The sequence below is a fragment of the Cornus florida genome, unplaced genomic scaffold (assembly GCF_030987335.1).
Source record: "Cornus florida cultivar Cherokee Brave unplaced genomic scaffold, ASM3098733v1 CherokeeBrave_3.0.0_Hap2_Chr07, whole genome shotgun sequence".
NCBI lineage: Eukaryota > Viridiplantae > Streptophyta > Magnoliopsida > Cornales > Cornaceae > Cornus > Cornus florida.
The window spans coordinates 49,074,822-49,093,873 of record NW_026775577.1 but is presented as its reverse complement, the minus strand read 5'-3'; the positions used below and the strand labels follow the sequence as shown (position 1 = coordinate 49,093,873).

Sequence of the window (19,052 nt, the reverse complement as noted above, 5' to 3'; positions counted from 1 at the left end):
GCAAGACTAAATTGGGAACCTACACTTGTCACTAATCCATGGCTCCTTCTTAGGCTTAATCCTTCACCTACACTTGTCAACCATCCAAGCCAACAAGTGCACCAATCCTAGGCTAACAAGTGGGTGAATCCTCACCCTCCAAATGTCATCATCCAATGCATTAAAGTGTTTTCACACAAATGTCAACAAGTAGACCAATGAGAGTATGACACTTGTCACACTTTTCAAAAATTGCAAAAAGGTTATTTTTGAAAATATTTTCCAAATTTAATTGCAAAATGGTCCCCAAGATGAAAAATAATTACTTTATTTAATTACACTAAAACCCCACAGTTAAGAATAATTACACTAAAATATGCATTAATGCCCCTTTATGAAAGAAGTAAGCAATCAACATGCTTTTCTAGAAAAGTAAAAATACCACTATCATGGAAATCAAATATCATGAATGCATGCAAAACCGGAATCAAATCCGAGCACAAAAAGTGAGGTTGTGTAAGGAAAAAGGATAAACGGGAAAAAGACAAAATGTGAATAGTGTTCGAAAAAATAAAATATGGAGATGACACAATCCCTAAAGGAAGTTGTCAATCCAAGGAAAAGAGTCTCGAAAATCATTTCAGAGCACTCGAGACGACATCAAGTGATGAAAAACCGAACCCAAAAAGGAAAAGACAACGGAAAAAAAAATATCCGTTAAAATCTGAGAAAAAGAAAAGGAAAAAAAAATGACCGGGTCATTACACTAAAATATTATTTATATATTGTAATTTATATGGATATGGAGGGTTGTATGCACCGGTATGGGACGGTGGGATACTAGGGACGGTTTAGCTTAAAACGCTAAGACCTAACCTACTGGATGAAAGGAATGGATTGTAAAATATTGAATCCTAAATTGTGTTTAAGTCAGATCAACTGGCTAAGTTGAATGACTTCCTGGATTAGTTGGTTGTAGTTAAGTCATGTCAGCTGAATAAGTTAAGTGACTATCGGGACTGTGTTTTGTATGTCATCTCAATGAATAATTGAATGATATACTCTAGTTTCGGATGGACTTTAGATATATGATTATGGTACCACGAGATGAGCTTGAGTCTTAAGCTCATTGGTTAGGGTGCGTATATGTAGTGGATGCGTAACTGGATATAGTAGGTAAGTGTACCCTGTTAAGTCTAGGTACTCATGCCCACCTTTGGGTGTGTTTTCGCATGTTGCCTTCTATTCAGGTTAAGACCCCTATTATAGTCTAGTGAATGTCCATTAGTGTGGATATATATATGTATGAACTAAATAGATATTGTGAGATATCTAGGGTGTATCTGCGTATCAGGTCACTGTATGGATTGCAGTTAGATTAGAACTTGTTCGTGGGCCTGACCCACTTCGTTATTCTTTTTAGGTACAGGACGGTTCCAGCCCTGGAGCTTGATTGTGCTGGTTGATGACAGTTTCTCATTCATCGGATTATGTAGGACTTCTCTTTATGATCTAGCTTAGTTTTATTTTCCAGTTCGGTTGACATTTTTATTTAGGGGTCCACTAGATGGATTCCCAAGCTGTACTCATGCAGGTTTGGATTTGGAGTATTATTATTCAGTTTTATTTAGAGGATATTATATTTCTTAATTCTTTCATCTTTGTAATTTAAATTCTTAAATCTTTATATTCTGTGTTCGTTTTAAAATACTTTAATTGTTTGATATTTCCCTCGGGTTTGGGTCTGGGCCTGATTAACCCGTGTCTCGGATCCGAGGTGTATTACAATGCACGCCAAACGAGAGATATATATATATATATTTAAAACGGTCACTTTACCGGTCCTCATAAACCCCAATGACAGACCTTATCTTTAGAAATTCCATTTTAATCAGGTTCAAATTTATTTATTTAGGGTGCATAAACTAAACCAAAATATGGAACAAATACCACAAATAAATTATAGAGCATTGGATAGCACCTTTAAAATTATATGTATAACACACTCATGAGGTCATGCAATTTCATCACCATTATATGGGATTTCTATCAATTAGTCAGTGAGCAATTTAATAACTAATACATGAAATTACTACCTCACATATATGGAATAATTAAAAGAATTAATTAAATATTCAAAGTATGTATCTTTCTACATTCTATATACAGTATGTGTTTCGCAATTAAATTCATTGATTTTGTTTTGTTCCTTGTTTGGTGTGCACAACTTATAAAAGGAAACAAACTTACTAATTGCATAACAAATAGTAAGTTTGTTTAGTAAATATATATATATATATATATATATATATATATATATATATATATATATATATATTTACTAAACAAACTTACTATTTGTTATGCAATTAGTAAGTTTGTTTCCTTTTATAAGTTGTGCACACCAAACAAGGAACAAAACAAAATCAATGAATTTAATTGCGAAACACATACTGTATATAGAATGTAGAAAGATACATACTTTGAATATTTAATTAATTCTTTTAATTATTCCATATATGTGAGGTACTAATATATATATTTACTAAACAAACTTACTATTTGTTATGCAATTAGTAAGTTTGTTTCCTTTTATAAGTTGTGCACACCAAACAAGGAACAAAACAAAATCAATGAATTTAATTGCGAAACACATACTGTATATAGAATATAGAAAGATACATACTTTGAATATTTAATTAATTCTTTTAATTATTCCATATATGTGAGGTAGTAATTTCATGTATTAGTTATTATATATATATATATATATATATATATATATATATATATATGTACTAAACAAACTTACTATTTGTTATGCAATTAGTAAGTTTGTTTCCTTTTATAAGTTGTGCACACCAAACAAGGAACAAAACAAAATCAATGAATTTAATTGCGAAACACATACTGTATATAGAATATAGAAAGATACATACTTTGAATATTTAATTAATTCTTTTAATTATTCCATATATGTGAGGTAGTAATTTCATGTATTAGTTATTAAATTGCTCACTGACTAATTGATAGAAATCCCATATAATGGTGATGAAATTGCATGACCTCATGAGTGTGTTATACATATAATTTTAATAGAGCTATCCAATGCTCTATAATTTATTTGTGGTATTTCTTCCATATTTTAGTTTAGTTTACACACACTAAATAAATAAATTTGAACCAAATTAAAATGGAACTTCTAAAGATAAGGTCTTTCATTGGGGTTTATGAGGACCGGTAAAGTGACTGTTTCAAAAAATAATAGTCAAAGTGAGTGATGTTTGCTAAAAAGTGACAAGCTCATAGAGGTTATTATTTTTTGAAATTTCAAGGCATTGGTCTTATTGAGGTCTCATAATGCACTTACCTACATTAGGGTATTTGTTTTGCCAAAAGGTGATCAATGTCTTAGTGTGGGATAAGTGAGTAGAATATTTGAGAGTGCTTAGATTATAATCAAATATATATATATATATCGTTTGGCGTGTTTAGCAACAATTCAAGTATAATCAAATAGGTCTATGTGTGACTTGATCGCAAGTTTGGGGGTAAAATAAAATCTAAAATTCTGTTAAAAGGTGATTTTTAGATGGCATTTTATCTGGTCCCGGAGGGTGGAAGGTTTTTGCATATAGGAAAACATCATGAGAAAATTTGGCTTAAAATCCCAAGCACAAATTAAAGTAATAATCCCTAAAGCTGTGACATATTATTTTATATGTTGTTCATGTTTTATGTTATTTGATATAACATGTATTACAGTTATAGACGTTTCTGCTATTCAAAAACAGCTCACAAGGATTGAACCATTGAATGGTTCGAACTATACTACTTGGAGGACAAGTGTTGATATTATGTTAGGTTTCTTGGACTATGAGTTCGTACTTTATGAGGAGAAACCCGCTGCAATCACTGAAGAGTCTTCTGAAGTAGTAAAGTTGTTGCATGCTAAGTGGACTAAGGCTAATACCATGGCCATCAGGTTGATCCGTTGATGAGCGCTGAAAAGTGCGCAATTATTGCCCTTAAGCTTAGGTATTCTAGGATCTTTATCTATCTTATTTTTCCGTCTTAGACTAATTTCATATTATTGCCCTTTTTAGGTACTTATCTCAAAAAAAAGTTAATTCAACCAAATAAGAACTTAAAAGAAGCAATCCCAAGTTGAATTAAAGAAAGGAGCAAAGTGGAAGCAAAATGAAGCAAAGTGTGAAAATCAGCAAGTTCGATCGATCTCAACATTGCTTCGATCGATCAAAACAATATTGATCTGGACACTTCAAGATGGATCCAAGCCTTTATCTTTATCTAAAAGATTCCACTATGTTCGATCGATCCAACTTATCTTCGATCGATCGAAAATATTCGATCTTATCCACACCTACCACCCCACCTACCACTCTTGTCTCTTTCCCAAAATATCCCAAAATACCTCATAGATTTGTCTTTATTCAAAAAGGCGTCGCCAAGGATGATCGATCTCTGCAGCATTCGATGGATCTCACCAATATTCGATCGATCTCAACATAGTTCTATCGATCGAACCCTCTCAAGTGCGAATTAAATCAAATTCCAGCTCATTAAAAGTTGTCTCATGGTGCAATCATTGCAAGGACCCTAGTTCACGAATCAAGACCATTGGGTGTGACACACACAGAGCTTGGAAGATCTTCAATACACATATACTTAGAAACATTCTTAGAGAGAGAAAAAAAAAGAGGAGGAGAGGCTAGAGACATATTCTTGGGAGTTCTTCCATTTTTCTAGGGTTCTATTAAGAAGGAGGTCATTCCTACCATGGAGATAGCCCTTGGGGGTTGGACGACTACTTCAATGAGTGGCTAAACATCTTCTTGGGGCTAGAGTTAGCCCTAAGCATGCCTTCTAGACTCTAATGCTTTGTATTTTGAGGAGATTTGTGTTGTAATCTTGTCTTGACACTTATTTTATATATGAATCTTGTTTATTCAATGATTTGTGTGGTTTAATACTTCCAATTGATCATTTCATTCTATCCATATGTCTATGTATGCTAGAATAGATGTTCATGTGTTTATCTCTAGTTTTTGTGTTATTGATGCATGTCTATGTGTGTTGATGCTATGGAGCTAGAGATTGTCAAGGCATAGTGTTTAATAGAATACTATTGTGGTTTATTTCATGGTTCATACTCATGTCTTGATGGATTGTGCCTCTCCCTTAGTTTATTTAGTTTAATTTTCATGCCCTTAGCTTAGTTATAATGTAGTTGCCTTAGTTGTTAGATGGAAGGACAATCTATGCTTGTTTTTTGATGTACCATGCTTATGAATGCAAGTAGTATTATTCTCTAGCCTTGTGATATGTTTGGATTGTGAGCATAAAGGAAGGATTAATGGCTCAGTTTGATGTATTGTGCTATTCACTAGGTTGCTTAGACAATATATGCTTAATTGGTCATCCATGCTTGTTAAAACAATCAATCACACTCTCTCAAATTGCAACACACATTTCCCTTCATTAATTATATATTAAATGTCTAAAATGGTGATGTTTAGTGGTGACTTCTAGACCCCAAGACCTCACTCTCTTGTTTTCTCTAAATTTCATTTAAATTGCTTATCTTACATTGAACTTGTTTAGTTTAGTTTGTAGTCTAATAACCCAAACACGCCACATTTTGATCACTCGACCTACTAACCCTATACATTATTTCCATTCCAAGCACGCCTATAATCCCTTTGGACGATCCTTACTCACCTTAGCTATATTTTTAGTTAGAGGTAGTAGTGGCTTTTATAAATTTAAAACTTAGCCACATTGCATACTCACACTCTTAGTGTACATTTTTAGGCTTTAGTACTTGACATACACTAAGTTTTTGGCACCGTTACCGGGGATTTGAATTGGCAATGCTGTGTTTTGGAAACAAATAGGAATTACTACTCTTTTGATCGTGTCTTTACTTGGTTTATTTATTTTTACTTATTGTGTTTGTTCTTGATTGGCTAGGTGCATTGAGCTAAGAGAGTCAAACAAAGGGAATTAAAGAGCAAAGGAAGCAAGGAAGCCAAGTGAAGCTAAGCAAAAGCACAAAAAGGAGCTAAAATCTAAAAATTTGCAGAGCATAGCAAGGCTTGAAACTTGAAAGTTTAATTGAAGTTGCTTAAGGACCCTTTGTGAGATCTTTCTAACTCAATCTCTAGTTAAATCGTCGGCCCGCGTGGTGGCTAGTTTTTCATTTCATAGATAGATCGTGAGCCCGCATGGAGGCAATTTACTTTTACTTTGCATATTGTTCAAACATGGGAGTATGGGATCAATGTATGTGGAGAATTTTTGTTGATTGATTTGTTGTGGGGGCAAAGTGATTGTTATTTGTTTTGCTAGTGCATGCATGGTCGTAGGTCATTAAATCCTACTTTTGTCCCTCCTAATTTGCATCTTGAATTGGTTGTTCGTAATCCTAGGGGAAGAGGTAGTTCTCATCACTCCATTTTACCAATGGAGGAATTGAATGACGACCATGTGGAGGACCTTGGTCACATAGACCAACAAGGTATCCTCCACCCTACTGTGCATCATGAAAATATTCAAGCACCATTAGGCATGCCTAGACCATTCATTCCACCACAACAACAAGGCCAAATTCCATTGGGAATGCCTCGGCCAATTTTTGCTCCATAACCTCCCATTATGCAAGGCAATCAAGGTGTTCGAGTGGCACCGCCGGTTGTGAATCCTCCCATTGCTTTAACAGACCATTATGTGCCTAATAAATACAATGCACTTACTTGCATTCAATTACCCCCATTTAGAGCACATCACTATGAGATTAAACCACAAACCATTCAAATGCTTCCCAACTATCATGGACTTCCAAGTGAAGAACCTTATAAGCATTTGGATGAGTTTTTTGAAGTGTGTTCCACCGTGAAATACACGGACATGCCAGAAGAAGTGTTAAGACTCAAACTTTTTCCTTTTACCTTTAAGGATAAGGCGAAATATTGGTTCGACAATCTTAGACCTTTTTCGATAACTTCTTGGGCAGAAATACAACAAGAGTTCTTGAAGAAGTACTATCCGGTTTCAAAGACCAATGCCATGAGAACTTCCATCCGTGAACTTTCTCAAGGGGATGGGGAAATGTTTCATGAGGCATGGGAAAGATTTAATGATTTACTTAGGAAGTGCCCACATTATGACATACCTACGTGGCAACTAGTTCGATATTTCTTTAAAAGTTTACCGGATAGTCACAAGGGTATGGTTGATGTATCTAGAGGTGGTTCTTATCTTGATAAGTATGAGGATGATGTGTGGCAATTGTATGAAACTATTAGTGAGAATTCAATGCATAGATTTTTATCCTCTAAAAATGGTAGAAATCTAGGTGGAAGGAAGAATGTTGGCTTATATCAAGTTGATAAATCTAATGACATAGCCGCCAAGATGAAATCTTTGTCTTAAAGGTTTGATCAATTCTTGATCAACCAAAATTCGGTGAATCAAGTATCTTCCTCCCCTAATCATGTTCATCATCATGTATTTAATGAATCTTGCATGACTTGTTCAAGTGTTTTACATTCTACTTCCAATTGTCCCCATGGACATGTGCCAAGTGAAAACCATGAGCAAGTCAATGCTACATTTGTCAACTATGGGAATAATCCCTATGGCACTCATTATAATTCAAGTTGGAGGAACCATCCAAACTTCTCTTAACAAAGCCAAGGGGAAGGCTCAAACCCTCCCCAAGGTGGTTTTCAAAACAAGTATGTTCCACCTTTAATGCAAGGCCAAGGTTCCCAAGGTTTTAGATATTCTTTTCAATCATCACATGGAAATCAATTCTCTAATTCTCATTTCCTAAACCAATCATCGTATTCCCAAGGAAATTATAGGAGTCCCGCTTTTGAGGAGAAAGTGTTGACCGCTCTAGGTACTCTAGAGGTGAACACTCAATTGTTTCATTCCCATTCCCAATCCATTGCTAAGCTAGAAACCCCAAGTCGAGCAAATATCTAGTACTTTGAATGCTAGAGAGAAAGGGAAGATGCCTTTGAATGCACCACCAAAGCAACAATGTGTTGTGGAGACTCATTCCTCATCGGAAGGTCACACAATCGAACATGTCAATGCGGTGACAACCTTGAGAAGTGGGAGAAGTGTGGAGAACCAAGTGAGTATGTCCAATGAAGAGAGTGAACCAATGCAACCAAAAGTTGACACCCATCCCATTTCACATCCTATTCCTCATTCATTACATGTGCATGACCCATTTGTTGAAAAAGTAATGGAAAATGATTTGGACAAAGTCTTGAAAGATGATTTGAAAAATTCTTGTGACAGTTTGAAAAATTCTTGTGTTGAAGACTTTTCAAAGAAAAATTTTGAAAAAGCTTTTGAGCCTAAAGTGTAATGACCCGATCATTTGACTCCCTTTCCTTTTTCCTGAAATTTTACAGATGAATTTTTTCCGTTTAATTTTCTGTTCCGAGCTCTGTTTCTCGTCTCATAGTGTCGTCTCGAGTGCTTGGAATTGGTTTCCCAGACTCTTTCATTCGGATTAACACCTTCCTTTAAGGACCAAGTCATTTCTACATTTTTCGTTTTTCGACACTATGCACTATTTCGTCCTTTTCCCTATTTTGTCCTATTCTCGTTTGTCAGTTTTTGGCACAACCTCACTTTTCATGCTTGGAGTTAGTTTTTGACTTCACATATCTTGATCTTGCGTGGTTTCCACAAAATACGTATCTTCACTTTTTCAAGAAAGTACTCTGGTTGCTCCCGATGTCCGTAGAGGCATGGATACACAATTCTTTGGAATTCTTTTCTTTTCTTGGGGTATTTTTCATAAATATCTTTTGAAGATATTTTATTTCAGGGGTATCTAAGAAAATATCAAAAGATATTTTCATTCAGGGGCAGTTTTGCAGTTAACCCTTTTTATAGGGGTCATTGTGAAATTAACGAAAGTTATTACTAAATATCTCGTCTGGAGCCTGGATCCTCGTACGGGATTCATTTTCACTTTTCGTTGACTTGTAAATTCATAGAATTTCCTTCTGGTCGTTTTTCTCCAGTTTCAGAGTTTCTGACCCTAGTTGCCGCCGAACTTGTTCGGGGCATAACTTTATGCTCGGGACTTGATTTTTGACGCTATTTCTTCCGTTGTTCATATTTTCTCATTTGAAATATTTTTCATTCACAGAGTTTTGCTGTTTGAGCGCGTCTGCTCAAAATCCACTTTTCCAGACCCGGCGGGGCCCTTTCGGGGCACTTTTAGGGTTTTTCTATAAATAGGGGACTTAAAGAGAAAAATCAGAATTTTCCTCTTCTTCTTCCTCTCCCATGGCCAGCCAAGCTCCCTCCCATGGCTGCCACATTCTCTCTCCTCCTTTGGACCACTTTTCCTCGGTGAAAAATCTTCAGCCTTAACGTTTAATGCTTGTCTTGATGCCGCGCATCTTATGCCCTTATTAGAATCCATTTCCGACGATTTTTCGAGTTCGGGTTTGGAGTCAAGTTGAGATTTTCATGGGGCTTCTTGCGGATTCTTGTTCACGGTGTTGTCCCCGACAAAACCTCTCGGTATCGTCGAATTCGGAGCACTTTTATTTCGGTGGGCCTTTGAGGTTTTCATCTCAAATCGAGGTAGGGGATGTTCTAGGTTTAATTCTTGTTATATAGCATGATATTTATGCTTATACAACATGATTACATGCTTAAATATAAAATCTAGAGATTTTATTATTTATTTTTCTTGTACGGGATCTGTTTTTTCCGGTTGCTCATAACTTGATTTAAACATATAGCATGATATTATATTACTCCTTGATATGCTCATTGTCGTGTATAAAAATGGGAACATTTGAACAAGTATTAAAGCTTTTGTTTAATATTTATCTTAAGTGAACGATTAATTCACATGGCGTTAATTAGCTTGAAATCAATATGTGTTAGCATATTACATGAGGCCCTAGCATGCTCTTCAACATAGATTAAATTGAGAGTAATCGGAGTTGTTTTGAAATCTAGAAACATTTAATTAATTTGATTAATTAAATTATCCCGAGTGTACTATTCACTCCATTGGATTTACGACTGGACATTTGTGACGTGCATGTCATGTAGTTTCACATATATTAAATTGAGACTATTTGGGTGAGTTTCAAAATCTAGGGATGTTAATTAAAAGAATTAATCAAAATCAATTCATTGGTTCCTTGGTCTTGATTAGGTTTCTAACCATGCACTCGTGTTTTCCTTGAAAAGTTCCTTCACGTGTATCAAATCGAGAATAATCGGACAAGTTTTGAAACTTATATTTAATTAATTCCTTTGTATGGAACTTAATTCACATGGTTGTATCTTGCTTAGAATGAACTTGTAACTTGACATTGGACTTGCCTTGTAATCTAGACAATTTAATCTCTTAAGTAGATTAAATTTCCTTATATGCTTCCATCGTGTTAATCATACCTCGTTATGAATTCTTGTTAAACTTGTGAACTTGACTTGAATTCTATGAACCTTATTCTTTTATCAAGCATCGTGAACACTAGTATCTTGGTTTCATTAATGTACTTAATGAACGTGCATAATTGTCTGGGAATGATTTATTACACATGTGTTGCTTAGAAAGTAATTAAATCATGTATCTTATACTTGTGGTATATTTACTTCAATGAACTCTATGTGCTATATTATCTTGGTTGTTGTCTATATAGTTGCATACTATAATTTCTTGACATTTTGCATGCCATTATAGTTGAATACTTAGTGCATGACTTGTATGTTCCAAAATCTTGGTTGTGAATGAAACGTGATTAATGCATCTCTTGTATTTTGATACAATCTTGGTTACACAATTTGTTGATTTTGGGACTTGGGATATCAATCAAGAATTGACATGGCTAGGACTTAGTTCTAGTACTGAGGAATGTCCCTCTACAACTATAGTGCGCACTAGGGGAAAGGTACCCATGGGTTAGTAGCCCTAAAGTGATCTCAAGAGTACGGTTTTAATCCGGGCGATATCTAAGTTTCCACATTGGTTGATTTCACTCTTTAAATTTCAAGTTGCTATTCCTTGAAGATTTAAACTTGTCGTGTATGTGAAATGCTCCAATCTTGTTATTGCATAGATGTTATGCCACATTTGTGAACTCAAGTATACTTCATGTCATGTTAATTGGTATAGTCCAATTATGTAAATTGCATTGATAATGTAATTCTTGTTAACTTATATTCAAGTATACTTACCATCGTGTTATATGGGTTATCCCAATCATGTTTACTTGCATAGATATTATGCCTTGTTCTTGATTTCTCGTATGACTTCTGTCGTGTAAATTAGAATGCTCTAATCTTGTCATTAGCATAGATATTATACCGTGTTCGTTATTCAAGTATACTTCTTTTCGTGTTTTATGGAGTATTCCATCCTTGTCTACTTGCATAGATATTATGCTTCGTTCTTGATTCCAAGTATACTTCATGTCGTGTATTCTATCATTGTTTACTTGCATAGATATTATGCCTAGTTCTTGATTCCGAGTATGCTTCTTGTCATGTTCTTGGGTTGTCCCAAATCTTGACTTGCTTCATATGAGTATATATCATGATTCTTGTTGTTAGTCATCTAGGGTAGCTTAGGATGCTCCCTGAGTCATATCTTAACATAGACGTTAAGTGGCATGAGCCCCTTTAACATGTTTCACCTTAAGGTGATAATTTCGTAAAATGCTAGGTCGATGCATGCTCATTCCCTACGAGTAGCTTTATGTTGCTCACCCCAAAGTTACTGGGGCATATCTCAGGTACGAAGACTTGGTTCGTGATGCTTAGCATTCCTTGGGTGGTTTGGAGACTTGGAATTTCTTTTTAATGCATTCTTGTTCACATGCAAGTGTTAGCGTGTTTGACTTTTACTTTTAAAGTTGTAATTCATAGTTAGGTCAAAAATGTTATTTTTGCCTTGAGACTTGTAGCGTGTGCCTAAGCACACTTTTTGATGTTCATTTGATGTATCTGATATGTGGCCAAGGACCAAATTTCACTTGAAATCCATGTATGCACATAAATGTTAAATCTTGCCATTAATGAGAAAAGTATGAAAATTGGGGTTTCAACATGTCATTTTTGCACCGGAGTGTACATTGTGTATGAAATTCATTATTTGCCATTCATCTGCCATGTATGAGGTGTGGCCAAGGGCCAAACACCATTTTGTTTCCACTTTTGTATTCTTGTTTCACATATTGCATTCTTGGGGCTAAATAGTAAAATTTGAGCCTTTAAGGGTTCATTTTCAAATCGGGTGGCGTGACGTGTGTTATGGCACATCCACTAGGACCTATGTTATATGCATGAAGTGTGGCCAAGGGCCAAATGGTCATTTGAAACCATTTTCCCAATTTTGGTTTTCAATTTTCTCATTTCAAGTTCATTTTCGCCTTTTTGGCCATTGGGGGGTCGGATTTTGACTCGGCCATTTTCGGGAGCCGTGGACCATTCCCGCACACTCAAAATCATCATTTACGTTTGCATGAATGATCGTTTCCATGAAAAACCCTTTCGTTTGCGTTTTGAGCCTCCTACGGATTCATTTCACCTATTTGTTGAAAATTCTAACTTAATGGCATTTTGGGTATTTTCTTTGGGAAATAAATTCCTTTCTTGACTTTATCATATAGAAAATGTGATTTTAGGGGGAATTTCTTCTTCGTATTTTTTCAAAAAATGTCATCTTGGCCTCGAAAACCGCATCGCAAACTCATTTTTCTGCTAAAAGACTGTTTCTGCAATTGACCCAGGGTTCTGCCCATTTAGGCGGGCACCCGCGGGTCTTAGGCGGGCCCCCGCCATGCACAGGGCTGCTCTGCACCATTTCCCACAGTTCTGCCCATTTGGGCGGGCGCCCGCGGTTATTGTTCCTGCTCTAGACACCTTTCTTCAACAGGCCATATCTCACTCGTTTTAACTCAGAATTGGTCCGTTCTTCTGTCTAAACTGACCACGTCGAAATAAGCTTTCCAATGGTATCAATTAGAGCTTCGTATTCCATTTGTAGCTCAAGTTTTAGTATGATAGTATCAGTTTTTGGTTCGAACCGGGATAGGGTTTCCATCCCTTCGACTTCAGGACTTGATATCTTTGCCGTCTGGACTCCGAATCATGCGATTCTTGAGTCCAAATTTGTTAATTTTTCATTTTCTTTCCAATGGTGTGCTTGGTAGCATCCATTTCTCTGTGAAATGACCATTTTGCCCCTGGGGCTTAATTGTTACCTTTCCGATCTCTTGCTTCCGCACTTATCCCTTTGGGTTCTGAGACCTCATGGAAGATCACCTTAGGGTCTTAGAAGTGTGTTGCGCCTTGGGAGACCGTTTTCTTATCTTTTGCTTTCGCATCTGGATTTGCTATCGGGTCAATCTTCAGTTCATCACTGTAGTACCGGGTTGAATCAAAACCCGGGTCGTCACATAAAGCTCCATTTCTGGATGCCTTGAAAGGATCCATTTCTCTTGACAAACAAAAAACCAAGACTAATGAAATCATTGATGTGTTTAGGCAAGTGAAGATCAATCTTCAACTTTTGGATGCAATTAAACAAATTTCGGCTTATGCCAAATTCTTGAAAGATCTTTGCACCCAAAAGAGGAAGAACAAAACCCAAGCACCAAGGAAAGTGGTTTTGACCGAGCAAGTGAGCTCCATTTTGCAACATAACACACTCCCAAAGTTTAAGAACCCCAGTTCACCTACTACTTCTTGCATCATTAGTAACCATGTCATTAATCAGGCTCTTCTAGACTTAGGAGCAAGTGTCAGCCTTCTTTCATATTCAGTATATGTCAAATTAGGCTTAAGAAACTTGAAACCGACGTCGGTGGTTTTACAACTTGCCGACCGATCTATTAAAAAGCCCTAGGGTATCATTGAGGATGTTTTGATTAAGATTGATAAGTTTTTTTTCCCCCGTTGATTTTGTTGTCATAGACACGGAACCGGTTCTGAATCCCAAGAGCCAAATTCACGTTATCCTTGGCTGTCTCTCAAATGCCAACATTAATCATAGGATGGGGATAATGAAAATCTCATTTAGCCACATGAAGGTGAAGTTGAACATCTTTAATCCAACCCCAAATTCAATAGACAAGCATGAAGAAGTGTGTGTTGTAGAAAAGTGCATTGACAATGAACTTGATAAAATTGAGTCTTTAATTAGAAGTGGAAGTTTTAAGAGTTCATCTTCAAATAAGAATTCAAGGAAAGTTGTTGTGAAACCAAGTGTTCCAAGGGCACGGAAGCCCAAGAGTTGCATAGACCAAGGACCATCAATGTCTTTTGAATAAAATCCAATGAGGTCTCTAGAGAACCATTTGTTGGGTGGGATTCAAAAATCCATTCACCCCGTCAAGGAAGGGATGCATAGCAAGATATTTGATCTAAGCTAAAAGAGCCGAACGTCTTGCTAGAGACGTTAAAGACTAGCACTGCTTTGTAGGGTTTACAACCCTATTCCTCCCTCATTTCTATTTTTACCTTTCATTTCTTTTGTCATCTAGATATATTCTGGGTTAATACACATGGCTAGGAACTGTGATTGAGAATGCATGCACTTTCATTCTGAAAATGGGCATTTTACACTTGTTCGATCGATCTCAAAAGAGGTTTGATCGATCGAACATCCATTCCTACATCAAATCATCTCTCAGTCCCATCGATCGAGAATTTCCTACATATTTCAGCTATCTATGTATCGAGCGAACTTCAGTTCAGATCAATCTGAGTGCTCTTAGATCGATCAAAATTTTCCTCAGATCGATTTTCATTCTATACTTAGAAATTTTTTTGAAACCCATGAAAAAGGCCTCTTTGTGTATCGATTGAACTTGTCAGCAGGTTTTCACCCATTCGATCGATCGAAGTATCTTCCAGATCGATCCTAGAATGATCAATCCGTGTCCATTTATTGATTTTGACTTTGACTGCCTTTTTTGAATTTTGATTTATTTATATATATATATATAACATACAAAAATATTTTTCTTTTATTTTTATTTTAAAATAATAAATTAAAATATTTCAAAAAAAAAAAAAATCCAAAAAAATTTTCATTTTCATTTTATTTTTATTTTTATTTTCATTTTCAAAAATCTAAAAATATTTCAAAAATATTTACAAAAAATAATAATAATAATAATAATAATAAATTATAAATCAAATATGCTGTGTCGTTTTGAGCTTTAGATCGATCTGTGTTCTTAAAGATCGATTTATGTTCGATCGATCTGAGATTTTTCATGATCGATCGAACATATCGGGAATCATTTTTAAAAATAGAAACCCTAGGGTCATTTGATCGATTTACACATCGATCTCAACCCTAATCGCCTCCCACCGTTGCAACCCATCTTCCCAACCTTCAGCGAAGCCTCTGGTAAGTTTCCCAAGCATCAAAATCTCATCTCCACCTCTCGATCTCATCTCATTCTCTCGGTTTCCACTTCTCTCGTTGAGTTTTGGTAAGTTTGGATTTTATATCCATTTTTGAGTTTCAATCTTAATGTTTTCATGCTTTCTATGCTAGATCTGAGCTTCCATGATAGATTTGTTGTCATTTTTGATCGTTGAAGCATGTGTACATATATTTTTTGCATATATTTTTATTTTAATTTGATTTTGGGGGTCACGTGCTAAGATAAGTGATCATTCTTGTGTTGTTGAGGTGTAGGGGGACCCACAGGCTTGCTTGGGTACCCCTGTGTTATCCACGTCATAGATTTGTGACTTTTCGAATTTCTCACAGCAGTTCAATCGATCGAAGATTTCTCAAATCGATCAGAGAAAGATTGATCGAACTTAGTCATGATAGATCTGAGAGAGATCGATCTCATATTATCCTGATCGATCGAACTTCACAGATTCGCATATATACACTTCACACACCATCCATAGTGTTCATACTAGTTTATTGATGCCCAATGCCTGTGTTTTCTACATTGGATGCATTCCATACTTACACTGTTTAGCATGTTTCACTTAGTCACTGTTTACTAGGTTACGTTATCACTTGCATAGATTCATGTCAATTATTCTGAGTTGTTTATCTTATTTGACATACATGTTTCTATATACTGTGCTTTAATTCTCTATTATCTGTTACTGACTTATTTTGTAAGTGTTTCTTTTCTGTTTTGTAGGCCATGGCACAGGTTAAGACAATTACCCGTCGACAGTATCCGAGGAGGGTACGACAGCGTGTAGAGGAGCCAGCAGAGCCTTCTTATGCCCAGGATCCAGAGCAGGCTAAGCAGCATGAGCAGTTATAAGAGTATGAGGAGCCAGCTCCAGCTCAGTTTGACTGCTCTGCCTATACCACTTATATATCTTCTTCCCATTCTGATGAGAATGAGCATATATTTTCTCCTTCTCCACCACCGGCACAACCTGGCCAGGTCCGAGACCGACCTGTCTAGAAGTTCGGACACCTTTCTATGTCCCATAAGTCCGTATTTGATATAGCTTTCTTCTCCCGGTCAGTCTTGACCCGAGCAGCTTTCGATGACATTGAGTGGCACGGCATTTTAGCCGTTCTGGCGCCAGTTACTTATCCAGTTTTCCCGCGGCTTGTTCGGATGTTCTTCCAGAACCTCCGGCCGACCTCGGGTAATCTGTTAGAGCTGCAGACTACCATTGATGGCCACCCTATCATCATCACCATCAACACTTTGGCCACTTCTTCTCGGTGCCCCCATGTCTGCTCTCTTAGTCTTGAGTATCCTGTTTTGAGGAGGCATTCTGATGCAGACATGGCCGTTGCCCTTACTGCCCAACGACCTATGGTTTTTCGATTCGGTCTTGTACCGAAATGTATTTATGGCGGGGTATAAGATCCAGCGGCGTTCTGATTTTCTGGCAGCCCTTTATGCTTTCTACACCGAGCACTGGTTCTCTATTCCGGCACTCTACTGGAGTGTCATGATGAAGCTATACACAAATTATATTAGCAAGGCCAAGCCCAAGTAGGCTAAGTATCTCCCCTTTGCTCAGCTTATTACTCTGATCTTCCAGGACCAGCGCTTCCCTTTCTATCCACCGGAGCGTTCTGAGTCAGGGGCTTGCCACTATGGCAAGAAGGACTAGAATAAGAGCTACAATGCTCTTATCACGAGCTTGGAGGAGGATGCTACCTTAGCAGCTGAGGAGGCTGCAGATGCTGAAGAGGCGGAGACAGCAGCAGCGAACGATCTAGGAGACGCACCGGCGGCTGTAGTACATATAGAGATAGACTTGGAGTAGCAACCTCTAGCAGAGAGCTACCACATCACTCTCCAGTTGGGTCGCCACTTCATTCCCAGGAGCAGACTCAGGATGTACCACAGTTTTATGATCCAGTTATTCTTGAGGCTCTAGTTCTGACACCCGGCTTAGGAGAGCGTGTCCAGTCTTTAGAGGATGTAATAGTCTCCCTCAGATTAGACATTTCTACTCTCTATGCAGATGCCTTAGCTGCACTGCGTGACATACCCAGAGATATCCGGGGATCACGCCCCGCTCGCCCTACCTCCTCTGCCTGATCTTTTTATCATTCTTTTATCTGATATATATCTGTAATATTTAACTGTTCTTTCTTATACTGATATGATATTTTTGCGGCCAGTCTATCGGCCCAGACAATGTGATGTACCATATATTGTTTATTATTTTCCTTTCTATACATATTATCTTTTAGATGTCATATCTTTATACTGATACATTTATCTGTGATTGACTCTATTGATCAAGTGCATCCCAGTGATTTCAGTGAGAGAGTGTTGTCCAAAATTTTTTAGGACCATCCTTTTTCCTCTCTCCTTAGTTCATTTCTTCTCCCATTTACACTTGCATGTCCACTGTGCACTATTATTATCCCTTTTGTTATCTGATGAGTTTTATACAAGTGCCATTGAGGACACTGGTATATTCTTCCCTTTTGTTCTCTTTGCACATTGAGGACACTGTGCCATTTAAGTTTGGGGGTAATGGGTGTTAATTGCAGTATTTGCTTTCAATTCAAAATTTTAAGCATGACTTGTGTATTTGAGGGATTTTTTATGATTGGTCCATAATTAGCTATGATTTTGATCTTTTGAGGACTATATTGCTTAAAATTTATTAATTACTTGACTTGAGAGTCCAATACTCCTTATATGCCTTGTGGATGCCATTTAAGAGTAATTTTTTTGAAAAATTGATATCTTGCTTGCACTTGTGGTCCACATCATATTGATTTTGTGATTGTTTTAAGATTCACTTTAGGATTCTACACTAGCATAGGTGCACACTAGCATTCATTTGTGGGGTACATGCTTTGTTGATTATTGAATTAGTTATATCCCAATTGGGCTAGTAGTGCATTGAAAGCTTTCATCTTGATAAAAGTGGATAACAAATCCTTTTCATTGAGTAGCCAGAATTTTAGCCTCATCAAGCACTGAACTTCTCGCGCCAAAAGGTGGAGGGCCCAAACTCTAGGTTAATAATTGAATGCTATATATATAAAAAAAAAATTAATAAAAATAAATATAAAAAAAAGTTACAAAAGTAATAAAAAAGTGAGGACTTCTCCCAAAAGGTGAGAAGTGGGAAATGATTAGATGGAGGTTGGCTTAGTTGATTTGAGCTTGTAAGTCCTTAGGGGTGTTTGAACACCTAGTGCCCTAAAGCCGTTTGGTTTGGGAGTCATTGACCTAACGTTCGACCTCTTGGATCACTAGAAAGCTTAATAGATCAACACATTGCACCATGTTTCCATCTTTGATCCTTAGGGATTAAAAAAAAAAAAAAAAAAAAAAAAATCGAGTGAAAAGAATAAGCACACCTAGTTCAATAAAGCTTTAATAAAAGGTCCACCATTTTTCTTGATGATTGGTACTAGATTTGTGTGCTAGTTTGAGGATAAAGATGTGATTATTTCTTTAGTTGGCTTAGATAGCAACATACTTGATGCCGGTCCACTCAAAAAAGATTCTAGAGTTGTTTTAATTTACATGGTCATTTTCTTGATGTGTGGAGGACCATACTTGCTTGCT

At 36.6% G+C, this 19,052-nt stretch overlaps 1 protein-coding gene across 1 annotated transcript in view; it reads left to right on the top strand.

Annotated features, from left to right (window-relative positions):
* LOC132316701 (uncharacterized) overlaps positions 1-16,310 on the top strand; it is a 37,760-nt gene extending 21,450 nt beyond the window's left edge. Inside the window, exon 2 of the mRNA XM_059815175.1 lies at positions 16,182-16,310. Coding sequence (XP_059671158.1) covers positions 16,182-16,310 — 129 coding nt within the window. The remainder of the gene's footprint in view (positions 1-16,181) is intronic.
* Positions 16,311-19,052: the final 2,742 nt, after the last annotated feature.